This window comes from Electrona antarctica (genome assembly GCF_951216825.1).
Source record: "Electrona antarctica genome assembly, chromosome: 16".
Lineage (NCBI taxonomy): Eukaryota > Metazoa > Chordata > Actinopteri > Myctophiformes > Myctophidae > Electrona > Electrona antarctica.
Window position 1 is genome coordinate 18,058,974 of NC_136797.1, and position 13,651 is coordinate 18,072,624.

The 13,651-nt window shown below is 39.9% G+C and overlaps 1 protein-coding gene and 1 long non-coding RNA gene across 2 annotated transcripts; both read right to left on the reverse strand.

Annotated features, from left to right (window-relative positions):
• Nucleotides 1–613: 613 nt before the first annotated feature.
• LOC306939329 (uncharacterized protein) lies at nt 614–7,021 on the reverse strand (the record flags this gene model as incomplete). Its single annotated transcript, XM_079523917.1, has 6 exons — nt 614–1,232; nt 1,472–1,561; nt 1,941–2,010; nt 3,064–4,041; nt 4,731–5,051; nt 6,829–7,021. 5 exons carry the CDS (start codon nt 7,019–7,021, stop codon nt 1,474–1,476), a joined length of 1,650 nt encoding a protein of 549 aa, XP_079380043.1. The 3' UTR covers nt 614–1,232; nt 1,472–1,473.
• A 2,085-nt stretch (nt 7,022–9,106) lies between these two features.
• Nucleotides 9,107–10,377, reverse strand: LOC306939860. The gene is made up of 3 exons (XR_013791941.1): nt 10,306–10,377; nt 9,939–10,025; nt 9,107–9,690 (listed from the first exon to the last, which is right to left on the reverse strand). It is a non-coding gene; the product is annotated as an uncharacterized lncRNA (long non-coding RNA).
• Nucleotides 10,378–13,651: the final 3,274 nt, after the last annotated feature.

Sequence of the window (13,651 nt, forward strand, 5' to 3'; positions counted from 1 at the left end):
GGCCTATGAGTGTGACTTCACTGTGACCTGTGACACAGTGAAGATGGTTTATACACCCTGGATGTAGAGAGAAGGGTGACAGACAGTGAGTGGCCTTGTGGTTAGAGTGTCCGCCCTGAAACTGGGAGGTCGGGGGTTCGATCCCCGGCCGGGTCATACCAAAGACTGTAAAAATGGGACCAAATGCCTCCCTGTTTGGAACTCAGCGTCAATGGGTTGGATTGGGGGTCAAATCAACAAATGATTCCCGAGCGCTGCACGGCTCAACGCTCCAAGATATGGGTCAAATGCGGAGAACAAATTTGTAACTGTGGCACTTTGATACAATAGTAATTTCCACGAGTTAAACTTCTTCTCCCTTTCTTCTGTTGTTTTCAGGAGCAAAGACCCCCATGTTCCCACCTATGATGATTCACAAGCTGATAACAGAGCAGAGCAGTGGTGTTTCCCCAGTGAAATCCCTAACTATTGACCAAAATCAGATTACATATCTGTAATGTGGGGTCTGCTTAGTAGGCTGGAGGGAAGACACTGACAAAGGTGTGAATGTAATTTGGCGTAGGCTATTTATTAATAGAAAGTCCACAAATAAATTGTTAACGGCTTGCTTGACATGGCTAAGTTCCAACTTACAGCAACATCAGAAAAAATGAATTATATATCTCAAGACAAGCATGCTGTGGTGTAGGCCTACTGTACATCAATATGTCGGTGTGGTAACCACTGTATAAAAACAGTTTATGTGAGAACTGGGCTTCTTTATTAAATGAGCTTGAAGAGCTGATGTCTCAGATTAATGTGTTGAATAAACCAGCTCTAAAAGTCTATGTCCATCCATGACCCACCACAAACAAGCACCGACATAAAACCCAAACCAAAAACAACCGAACAAATATAAAACATTGAATTAACATGAATTAAACAGCTATAATCAAGCTAAACTCCCTGGACAATTTGCTTTAAGTTCTGTTGTGAGTCTATTGTACTTATTTGTTGTAATTGAAGTGCACTCTCTTTCAGGGTGGGTTGAGGAAAACAGTTTAACAACATTCTTCTATATATATAAGAGCAATCAATTTGAAAAGGAACATGGTGTCAAGTCAAAGTCCCTCATTTCCCACCTTCCATTTAGTCAGACCTGCAGGGAACAGGGAACTGATCTTTATTTGCCTGGTTTAAGAAAGCTTGTTGAAGGAATCCTTCCTCCTCCTCACCTACGTCTCCTCCATAACCTGTTAAGTCACAAAAGTCACCATCAAACCCAGTTGATTGGGCTGAAAATATCCTAGCTGTAGGTCTACAAGTATTAATCGATACAGACTGATGTTAAAAAAAGTAACACAATTGTCAGGAACTAATACATCCTTGACATCTAAAGTAAGGCCTATGAATCTCAATTATTTATCTATCTTCAGTTAGTAAATACACTACGTCTACTACTAATAATACAACATGTTTTTATCTCTCTTACCGTCACTCGGCAGTGGACACACCCTGCAGTTCAGTGGGGGTGTTTCGGGTCTTCTTCTTAGCAGGACCTTCATCAGCATTTAACTGTAGACTATCAGAATATTGCACAATAAAGAGTATAATAATTTACAGAATATGGAAACAATCTTACACTGAATATTAACAGTGTTAAGGGGGGGGGGGGGGGGGCTATGGATGGATGCTAGCCATGTCCATTGGCCATATACTGTAGCTTACTCTCTTAAATACTATAGACACAAATGTGTCTTAATGCTGAACTAATTTTATTGGAAGGACATTTGGGATAGACTGTTCTGATTTGATTCACAGAGGAGAGTAGAACAAATATTTATTGGTATGGAAGAAAAGACAGAGATAACAGCCGAGATAACGACAGTGGAATGCCAGGCCAGCAATGGTATTAGTGAGTGAATCTAGGATGTTGTGTAATTGTATAAGAAATAAATTACCTGCTGCAGGAAGCAACTCTGGGGTCAACAGTGGTTCCATCAACCTTCTTATCCTGCACTGCATCTGCACCTGAAAGACACATCAAGGTCATTATAGTGAATGAAAAGTAAAACAGAAGAACTGTCTGATTTGTAAACTAAATAAACATGAGAAACAATTCTTCTGTTTTCATAATGCAATAGGTAAAATGAAGACGAGCTGTAAACAACGAGAAGGACCAAGATGTTTAGACAACACAGAGCATTGTCATTTACATTGAACACAATGCCTCCAAATGTGTCTCATGTGTAACACTGTGGAGAATGGCATTTGGGAATATTTTGAGTTGCTTAAAATATGAAATACAAACTAAGTTACCATATAGACCATAATCAGAAGCAGATAAGTTTGTTTTGATTTAATTTGGTCATGTTGACATAATCAGATGTGTGATTCCTCTGCTTTATTGTTGAGGACTTTTCACTGTCATATTAGTTTACAAATTTACAATTATACGTTTGTTCTGTATGTGACAGCATGTGTCAACTCAGATAGCTTACATGCAAAATGCATGTATGCTGTTCACCTCACAGATTTCTTTCTGTATGATAATATGAAAAGAGAGGGAACCCGCACACTCATATGCTCCAAAAGATACATTTATTGACGACGTTTCGAGCCAAGGCTCGAAACTCATATGCTCTTTTGGAGCATATGAGTGTGCGGGTTCCCTCTCTTTTCATATGTCATTTTTCGAACCCAGCACCTCCACAAAGTGATGTGCGTATTTTACTATAGTTTCTGTATGATAACCCATTTCCAAAGAGTTTCACAAACTAGAGGGTAGCACGGGTCCATAAAATTGGACCCTGTCCGACACTGAACCGAAAGAGCACAGAAAAGGATTGGATCTGTTCTGAAACGACGATTAAATTAGGATCCGATCCTGAATAGACAGAGGTATAATTGAGCCGATCCGGCTGGGTCTATGGACCCATAGTGTGTCCGATGCTGCTCATCTAGGAGCATTTAAAGCTCAGATCCTCCCAGGTCCTTACAGGCAAATGCCAAGGCAAATTCTCAGTTCAGCTCTCTGACCCGTGCTACCCTCTAGCACAAACTACAACACATTTTTTTCCTCACCTGCATGAGTCCTCATGTGTGTCTTCAGTAAATCCTTTCGACTGAATCTTTGTTGACACACTGTACAAGTATAGGGTTTTTCCCCAGTATGAGTCCTCATGTGTGTCTTCAGATTATCACTTCGACTGAATCTTTGTTGACAAACTGTACAAGTGTAGGGTTTATCCCCTGTATGAGCCCTCATGTGTATATTCAGGCTACTATTTAGACGGAATCTTTGTTGACAAACTGTACAAGTGTAGGGTTTTTCCCCTGTATGAGTCCTTGTGTGTCTCTTCAGATCTTCATTCCTACTGAATCTTTGTTCACAAACTGTACAAGTGTAGGGTTTTTCCCCTGTATGAGTAATCATGTGTTTCTTCAGATTACAATTTAGGCTGAATCTTTGTTTACAAAGTGTACAGGTATATGTTTTTTCTTTTTCCCCTGCATGAGTCATCATGTGTCTTTTCAGATTCATGGAACTAAAGCCTTTGTCACAAATGGTACAACTAATTATATTGTTCTCTGTGTGACTCTTCGTGGATGGAGTATGTTTCACTGATTTCAAGTCCAGGGACAGCTTGTTGCTTGAAGACGATCTTTGTTCTTCCACATGTTGTGATTTCAGTGTGTTTAAAGTTGACTGATGTTCCCTGGTCTCCTCCCACTCATCACTGTCTTCAGTGATGTCAGATTCAGTACCGTGTGAAGAAAGGAGCCGTTTCTCACTAGTTGGCTGCGATACTGAACAGTCCTCTACATCAGTTGTAGTTTTCATGTGTTCAGTTGAGATGCTGGATAGAAGCGCTGTGTCTCTGTTTTCATCATCATTTTCACTTTTTACTGTTAGTAATGTCAACATTGACCCGGCAGCCTCCTCTGGTATTATAAGTAGCTCCGCAGGCTCCTCTTTAATCTGGTGGGGTTCTGGTTTCTCCTGGACCAGACTGGGGATCCTCTCCTGCTCCTCTTTACACACAGGAAGGAGTGTGACATCTAGAAGGAGGAGAGAGGAGGTGACATCAGCATCGTGCAACTCAAATAGGTGGTTCTCTCAAACAGAGTATTGGAAACACTGGTTATTACTAAAACAGTCTGATGTGTTTCACACTCAATATGGTCAATATAATTACAGCAGTTTGTTTCAGCTACGTTATGTCATGTGTGAACAATATAGCTGGTCTAATTGTACTGTTTTTAGTTTAAGTTACATTATTTGGTGGTTAATACAACAAATCAATGATAAATTAAATCATTGGACACCGTTGGTAAATACAATAACTTGTTCATATGGATTGGACCAGGCCAAGTCACATGAAAGATGTGTTTTACTAGTTATACGTATATTTTTGCCACACTTGGTACACATTGTAGATAACCTTGTTTTATTACCACACTAGGTGTTGATTCAGATACACAAGCAGCATGAGTCATCTCATGTGCAACTGGTGTAGAAACCACTGCCTTATTGTAAAAAATGTTGTCAGTTTATGGAGCAAAGATGATGATATTGTTCTCCCTTCTTCAGTCTCCTAGCCTTGTTTGCACAAGCCATTAGACCCCTACACAGGCTGCACCACGACCTCATTAATTTCCTCCACCTACTATGTTCTTTGTGTCATTTGTTGTTTATCTGATGAAGTTCAATAGATCAAAACATCACCAATGCAACGTGAAGTTTGTACCTGAGAGATTGTCTCCCCTTTTCCTCATGTCTGGTAATGTCACCGTTGTCCCATCAGCCTCCTCTGGTCTATGAACAGACTCTTCCTGTTCTTCTTTAATCTGTGGAGGTTCTGGTTTCTCCTGGACCAGACTGGAGCTCCTCTCCTGCTGTTCCTCTTCAATATGTGGAGGTTCTGGTTTCTCCTGGACCAGACTGGGGCTCCTCTCCTGCTGTTCCTCTTCAATATGTGGAGGTTCTGGTTTCTCCTGGACCAGACTGGGGCTCCACTCCTGCTGTTCAGGGCAAACCTCCTCTTTACACAAAGGAAGGAGCGTGGGATCTAGAAGGAGGAGAGAGGTAACATTAGGAGAGAGCAACTCAAAATGTGTTTTCTGTTGGGATCAGATTTATTTTTCTAAATGACTTATACAGTAGTAGCCCTAGAATGTCTGTTATTACATACAGTTGGTACAGTATTCCACATACAGGAGCCATAGAACAGTGTCGTTGCGGTTGCAGCGGCAGAACGGCCGCATAAATGTGCTCCGTTTGTACTCACCCATTAAATGATTCCAAAGACGTGGAGTGAGATATTGTCCTCTAGTTTCACATCCATGTGAAAGTTCTGGCCCACAACATGTATTAAGTCAAATATCTCCACTTTTTCACAAGCTGCACCCGGGCGAGGGGCCCGGAATGATCGATGGACTGAATTTACCAACAGTTCCTGTTGATTACCACAAATGTCATCACAAATTGACCAGGGAAGCACAAATGTTTGGGGCACACAATTGGCAGGTGGTGTGATTAATTACCCAGCACCTATCGCAAGGCACCTGCCAATCGTGTGCCCCAAACATTTGTGCTTCCCTGGTCAATTGGTGATGACGTTTGTGATGACCAGAGGAAGTTTTGATTAATTCAGTCCAGCTGTCATTCCGGGCCCCTCACCCGGAGAGAAAGCCGTCCGGGTGCAGCTCGTGAAAAAGTGGAGATATTTGACTAAATACACGTTTTGTGCCAGAACTTTCACATGGATATGAAAGTAGAGGATAATATCTTACTCCACGTCTTTGGAATTATTCAATGGCCGAGTACAAAAGGAGCATTTATCACATTTAATGCTGCGCATGTTACGCCGTAACCAGAAGTGAACCAGGGTGTTCTATGGCTCCTGTATGTGGAATACTGTACCAACTGTATGTAACAACAGAGACATTCTAGGGCTAATACAGTAGTGAAGAGCGGTCCCATCAGGACAGGCTTCAAGCACAAGTACTCTTGAGCAAGGATAGATTAAAAAGCCTTTAATTATCTAGATCTAGACCAGGCTATACATTAAAAATAAAAAGCCTGTCTCGATGGCATCCCTCTTCAATAGTTTTTTTATTATTTGTTTTTTACTTTGAGCACCTCATCACCACAAGGACTGGAGTCTTCACCTTTTTTGTATCTCAGCAGCAATCGGCTCTCCTCTGTTCTTTTATTCTTCTACTTATTGATTTGTTTTTTTCTTTGGTTAAATACGTGTTAAATAGCTATATTCTGACAGTTATCAATGCTACAGTGTTTATTCAGTAGTAGGAGTCTCCATGTCTCTCCAGCTCTTTCTTTATGAAAAAGAAAATGCATTTTCAGGTCAGGATATCAATTCTATCCAATCAGGACAGAGAACTCAACTCAGTCAGGATATAGATTACATATTAAGTGAAATTGGAAGTGATGACACAAAGTAATATGCAGACAAACTTGGAACTGGAACACTATAAAAATGAAGCTGATCCTACTCTCTCCTGATTGGTTGAACCTACCTGAAAATGTATATTGTTTATTAAAGAGTTGGAGAGACAGGGAGACTGCTGTTACTGAACAAACACTCTATAGCAATTACTATCAGAAAATAGTGCTAACGTTTAATTTAAAAAAACGTTCTGTTTTAACCAAGACATGTCACAAACTACCTTTAATCAAACTATAGACATAAAACAAACAAACTTAGGCCTACTGTCATATCTGATATGACTGTATAATTCAAAGACACATTACTGGAATACAAATTTTAAAAAAAACATTTTCTTCTGTGATTATTTCTGGTTAAGTGTAATAATGGTACCAACCTGCTCTGTGTAGTTTGATGACTGGTTGTAAAAGCAGCTCCAGTTTTCTGCGTTTCTCCTTAATTTGTTGCTGGAGGCAGACATCTTCTTCCTCATATTCTCTGATAGTTCTCTTAACTTCACAAAATAACTCTTCGGCAACCACAGATAGTCTGTGGTTGATAAATGACTTCACTGTTTCTAGTAAAGTCATATTAGTCTATTAGTCTCAGAATAGATTACTAAACTAGTTCTCAGTGTGTGGCCACGTTTCTGACATGTCAGGACCCCTCCTTTTATTACTCTATGGTCAGGTCAAAGTTAAACACTTCCTGGTTGTGATTTGACGCTTTGATGCCAACACCGCCCCCTTCTGGTGAAGAGCTGAACAACAGTCAACAAATGGTTTTAAAATAACATTCAGAACGCGATGGAGCAGAGAGATTCTTGAAACTAACTAATAAGTAGCTTCTAACAAACCGGAAGAAGAGGATATTTTGGTAGAGTTATTGAGGATGTAATTTATATTACTTAAAGGAATGAGACAAATAATTCAGGCACAATAGAGGAACAAAATATATTCATTATGCAATGGCATATACTAACATGATATACTATACATTGCCATAGCCTTTTTATGTGACTTGCAACCAAGTGAATAGTTAAAAAATATTCAAATGAATAATAAACTAAAGTAATGAAACACATGTGTTGTTATTTAGCATTCAGGAAATTGAAGAAATACATTTTTTATTCTATATATTATTTTGCCATACATTCTCTCATTTGCTATTGCCCATAGTGACATTTTGTAGTTCATGCCAAAAGGAGAAATTAATTGAGCTCAAACAACCACAACAGCAACTTGCTGAAATGTTTTTGGTAGGCTAAAGCATGATGTCTTCTAAGACAGTGGTTCACAAACTTTTTCATGTCAAGGACCCCCAAAATTATACTCATTAGCCTGCGGACCCCATTTAAAAATATATGCCAAGGACCCCATAAGAGATGTTTACGGCTCTAGCAGTGATTTTCAACCATTTTCATTTCAAGGGGCCCACGGTTTGACCTGAATTAGGCTACGGTCCCCAATTTAATGGCATTTCTATCTCTGGGACCCCCAATATATATTGTAAAAAGAGTGTACAAATGGAACCAAATGGACTATAGTGTCCATTTGGTTCCATTTGTACACTCTCAGAGTTACAGACCCATAAGGGTCCATTTGGGTCCTAACTATCATTTAGCTGGGCACCCCTGGAACTCCCTAAAGGACCCCTAGATATCTAAGATACTGTAAGATAAGACTATATTGACCCTGTGGGGAAAGTATAAATTACACGCAGAAATTACATTGTATCTAATGTATCACATGAATACAGATATGACCATCATGGCTGACAGGGACATTCACACATTGCAGCATTGATAAGGAATTAACGAGTCTTTGAACCATTTAATCTGCACCTGGGCAGTTCATATTCATAAATGCAGAATGTGAGAGGGGTCTGATATTATGTGGGCCTGTGTGATCATTGACTGTTCAAAAATGTTTAGTCGGAGGGCTGATATAGGCTACATTGCTTATGTCACTATACATAGCTGTGTGCTCACACTCATAATAACTAAGGCCTATGAGTGTGACTTCACTGTGACCTGTGACACAGTGAAGATGGTTTATACACCCTGGATGTAGAGAGAAGGGTGACAGACAGTGAGTGGCCTTGTGGTTAGAGTGTCCGCCCTGAAACTGGGAGGTCGGGGGTTCGATCCCCGGCCGGGTCATACCTAAGACTGTAAAAATGGGACCAAATGCCTCCCTGTTTGGCACTCGGCATCAATGGGTTGGATTGGGGGTCAAATCAACGAATGATTCCCGAGCGCGGCATGGCTCACCGCAAGATATAGGTCAAATGCGGAGAACAAATTTCACTGTGGTAACGTGTGTGACTAATCGTACGACTTTGATACAACAGTAATTTCCACGAGTTAAACTTCTTCTCCCTTTCTTCTGTTGTTTTCAGGAGCAAAGACCCCCATGTTCCCACCTATGATGATTCACAAGCTGATAATGTTTCCCCGGTGAAATCCCTAACTCATTGACCAAAATCAGATTACATATATCTGTAATGTGGGGTCTGCTTAGTAGGCTAGAGGGAAGACACTGACAAAGGTACACTGACAAAGGTGTGAATGCCATTTGGTGTAGGCTATTTATTAATTTAAAAATCATCAGAAACATCAGAAAAAATGATTTATATATATATATATATATATATATATATATATCTGTATGTGATCTCAAGACAAGCATGCTGTGGTGTAGGCCTACTGTACATCAATATGCCGGTGTGGTATCCACTGTAAAACAGTTTAGGTGAGCACTGGGCTTCTTTATTAAATGAGCTTGAAGAGCTGATGTCTCAGATTAATGTGTTGAATAAACCAGCTCTAAAAGTCTATGTCCATCCATGACCCACCACAAACAAGCACCGACATAAAACCCAAACCAAAAACAACCGAACAAATATAAAACATTGAATTAACATGAATTAAACAGCTATAATCAAGCTAAACTCCCTGGACAATTTTCTTCAAGTTCTGTTGTGAGTCTATTGTACTTATTTGTTGTAATTGAAGTGCACTCTCTTTCAGGGTGGGTTGAGGAAAACAGTTTAACAACATTCTTCTATATATTCTAGAGCAATCAATTTGAAAAGGAACATGGAGTCATCGTGTCAAGTCCAAGTCCCTCATTTCCCACCTTCCATTTAGTCAGACCTGCAGGGAACAGGGAACTGATCTTTATTTGCCTGGTTTAAGAAAGCTTGTTGAAGGAATCCTTCCTCCTCCTCTTCTCCTCACCTACGTCTCCTCCATAACCTGTTAAGTCACAAAAGTCACCATCAAACCCAGTTGATTGGGCTGAAAATATCCTAGCTGTAGGTCTACAAGTATTAATCGATACAGACTGATGTTAAAAAAAGTAACACAATTGTCAGGAACAAATACATCCTTGACATCTACACTGTCTAAAGTAAGGCCTATGAATCTCAATTATTTATCTATCTTCAGTTAGTAAATACACTACATCTACTACTAATAATACAACATGTTTTTATCTCTCTTACCGTCACTCGGCAGTGGACACACCCTGCAGTTCAGTGGGGGTGTTTCGGGTCTTCTTAGCAGGACCTTCATCAGCATTTAACTGTAGACTATCAGAATATTGCACAATAAAGAGCATAATAATTTACAGAATATGGAAACAATCTTACACTGAATATTATACTCTCTTAAATACTATAGACACAAATGTGTCTTAATGCTGAACACATTTTATTGGAGGGACATTTGGAATAGACTGTTCTAATTCGATTCATAGAGAGTAGAACAAATATTTATTGGTATGGAAGAAAAGACAGTGGAATGCCAGGCCAGAAATGTTATTAGTGAGTGAATCTAGGATGTTGTGTAATTGTATAAGAAATAAATTACCTGCTGCAGGAAGGAACTGTGGGGTCAACAGTGGTTCCATCAACCTCCTTATCCTGCACTGCATCTGCACCTGAAAGAAACATCAAGGTGATTATAGTGAATGAAAAGTAAAACAGATGATCTGTCTGATTTGTACACTAAATTAGGATGAGCAACAATTCTGTTTTCACAATACTTTAGGAATAATTTATGATGAAGACAAGCTGTAAACAATGAGAAGAATGATAATGAGATGGAGCAAGATGTTTAGACAACACAGAGCATTGTCATTTACATTGAACACAATGCCTCCAAATGTGTCTCAGTTTGTAAGCGTCTGGTAACTTCTCTGTTACAGAAAACACAGACGGAAATGCGACATAATATTACTGTTAAGTGCACAAGATCAGAGGAATGGCATTTGGGAATATTTTGAGTTGTTTAAAAAATACAATGCAAACAAGTTAGTGAAGTTACCATATAGAACATAATAAGAAGGAGATAATGTTTGTTTGATTCCGTTATATACGTTTGTTCTGTATGTGACAGCATGTGTCAGCTCAGATAACTTACATGCTACAGTAAATGCATGTATGCTGTTCACCTCACAGATTTCTTTCTGTATGATAACCCATTTCTAAAGAGTTGCACAAACTAGAGGGTAGCACAGGTCCATAAAATTGGACCCGGTCCGAAACTGGACCCAGGATATTTGGACCGAACCGACCACGAGAGAAACCGTGCCTGGCCCGAAACGGCACAGAGAAGGATTATTTGGATCTGTTTCGAAACGGAGACGATTAAATTAGGATCCGATCCTAAATAGACAGAGGTATATTCCGACTGGGTCTTTTGGACCCATAGTGTGTCCGATGCTATATTGCTGCGATATTATGCGTATTTTCACCATGACGTTGAGACTGCTTACCTAGGAGCATTTAAAGCTCAGATCCTCCTGGGTCCTTACAGGCAAATGCCAGGAAATTCATTCTCAGTTCGGCTCTCTGACCCGTGCTACCCTCTAGCAGCTAGAGGGTAGCACGGGTCAGAGAGCCAGTCTAGCACAAACTACAACAATTTTTTTCCCTCACCTGTATGAGTCCTCATGTGTGTCTTCAGATTACCATTTTTACTGAATATTTGTTGACAAACTGTACAAGTGTAGGGTTTTTCCCCTGTATGAGTCCTCATGTGTATCTTCAGACTACCATTTCGACTGAATCTTTGTTGACAAACTGTACAGGTATATGGTTTTTCCCCTGTATGAGTCCTCATGTGTTCCTTCAGATTACTATTTTGGCTGAATCTTTGTTTACAAACTGTACAGGTATATGGTTTTTCCCCTGCATGAGTCCTCATGTGTTGCTTCAGATTACAATTTAGGCTGAAACTTTGTTTACAAACTTTACAGGTATATGGTTTTTCCCCTGCATGAGTCCTCATGTGTTGCTTCAGATTACAATTTAGGCTGAAACTTTGTTTACAAACTGTACAGGTATATGTTTTTTCCCCTGTATGAGTCCTCATGTGTTTCTTCAGACTACCATTTAGGCAGAATCTTTGTTGACAAACTGTACAGGTATATGGTTTTTCCCCTGTATGAGTCCTCATGTGTTCCTTCAGACTACCATTTTGGCTGAATCTTTGTTGACAAACTGTACAGGTATATGGTTTTTCCCCTGTATGAGTCCTCATGTGTTCCTTCAGATTACTATTTTGGCTGAATCTTTGATGACAAACTGTACAAGTGTAGGGTTTTTCCCCTGTATGAGTCCTCTTGTGTCTCTTCAGTGCGCCATTTTGACTGAATCTTTGTTTACAAACTGTACAGGTATAGGGCTTTTCCCCTGCATGAGTCATCATGTGTCTTTTCAGATTCTTGGAACTAAAGCCTTTGTCACAAATGGTACAACTAATTATATTGTTCTCTGTGTGACTCTTCATGGATGGAGTATGTTTCACTGATTTCAAGTCCAGGGACAGCTTGTTGCTTAAAGACAATCTTTGTCCTTCCACATGTTGTGTCTTGAGTGATTTCAGTGCGTTTAAAGCTGACTGGTGTTGCCTGGTCTCCTCCCACTCATCACTGTCTTCAGTGATGTCAGATTCAGAACCGTGTGAAGAAAGGAGCTGTTTCTCACTAGTTGGCTGCGATACTGAACAGTCGGCAACATCAGTTGTAGTTTTCATGTGTTCAGTTGAGATGCTGGATAGAAGCGCTGTGTCTCTGTTTTCATCATCATTTTCACTTTTTACTGTTAGTAATGTCAATATTGACCCGGCAGCCTCCTCTGGTATTATAAGTAGCTCCGCGGGCTCCTCTTTAATCTGGTGGGGTTCTGGTTTATCCTGGACCAGACTGGGGATCCTCTCCTGCTCCTCTTTACACACAGGAAGGAGTGTGACATCTAGAAGGAGGAGAGAGGAGGTGACATCAGCATCGCGCAACTCAAATAGGTGATTCTCTCAAATAGACTATGTATTGGAAACACTGGTTACTATTGTTTGGATTTGTAGGTCCGTTCAGTTTTTGCATAGCACATATGAACCCCAGCATTACAAAACCAATGCAACAGGGTGGTCCTTCATATTGGAACGGTATCAGGCTTGGTTTTCAAAGCAGTGAGTGTACGTGTAGGAGCCAAAGAGTGCTTTAGCCTATAGTCATTTTCACTTAGTTGGTGATGGGTGTGGGCACCACATTGACGCTCCATTATTGGTGGGAGCGCCTCTGTGGTTGGCCACCAGACAGGTCACAAATACAGGTGTCTACCAGCTCACTCTGAGGATGCTTGAACTTGGAGGCAGGGTGAGCTGGGAGTGATACATTTTGTTGACCGCACTCGCACTTTATTGATATTTTGGTTCATTCACGTTTTGTTTGCTCACTGTTTAAATTGTCTTCTTTGCACATATTTATTACATATATATATTTATTGGAAATTGTATTGTGATATTTGGTCCCAGGTTTAGCCTGCCGGCATGAGTAATATATTGGGAATTATTATCAGCCATCACAGTACGTTTGTTCCCACTGGTTTTCTTCACAATTCAAATAATATTCAATAACCTTAAATTTCCACAGACATAATCAGTAGGAAGACATCTGATGATTTGATTACAGTTAGACTGATTGAAAAAAGTCTGATGTGTGTTTCACACTCAATATGGTCAATATACAGTAATTACAGCAGTGTAATTATAAGCACTGGACTCTGGCTGGACAGACGTACATTAAAACATTTCCACTCAGCTACGTTATGTCATGTGTGAACAATATAGCCGGTCTAAATGTCCTGTTTTAGTTAAAATTACATTATTTGGTGGTTAATACAACAAATCAATGATACATTAAATCATTGGATAA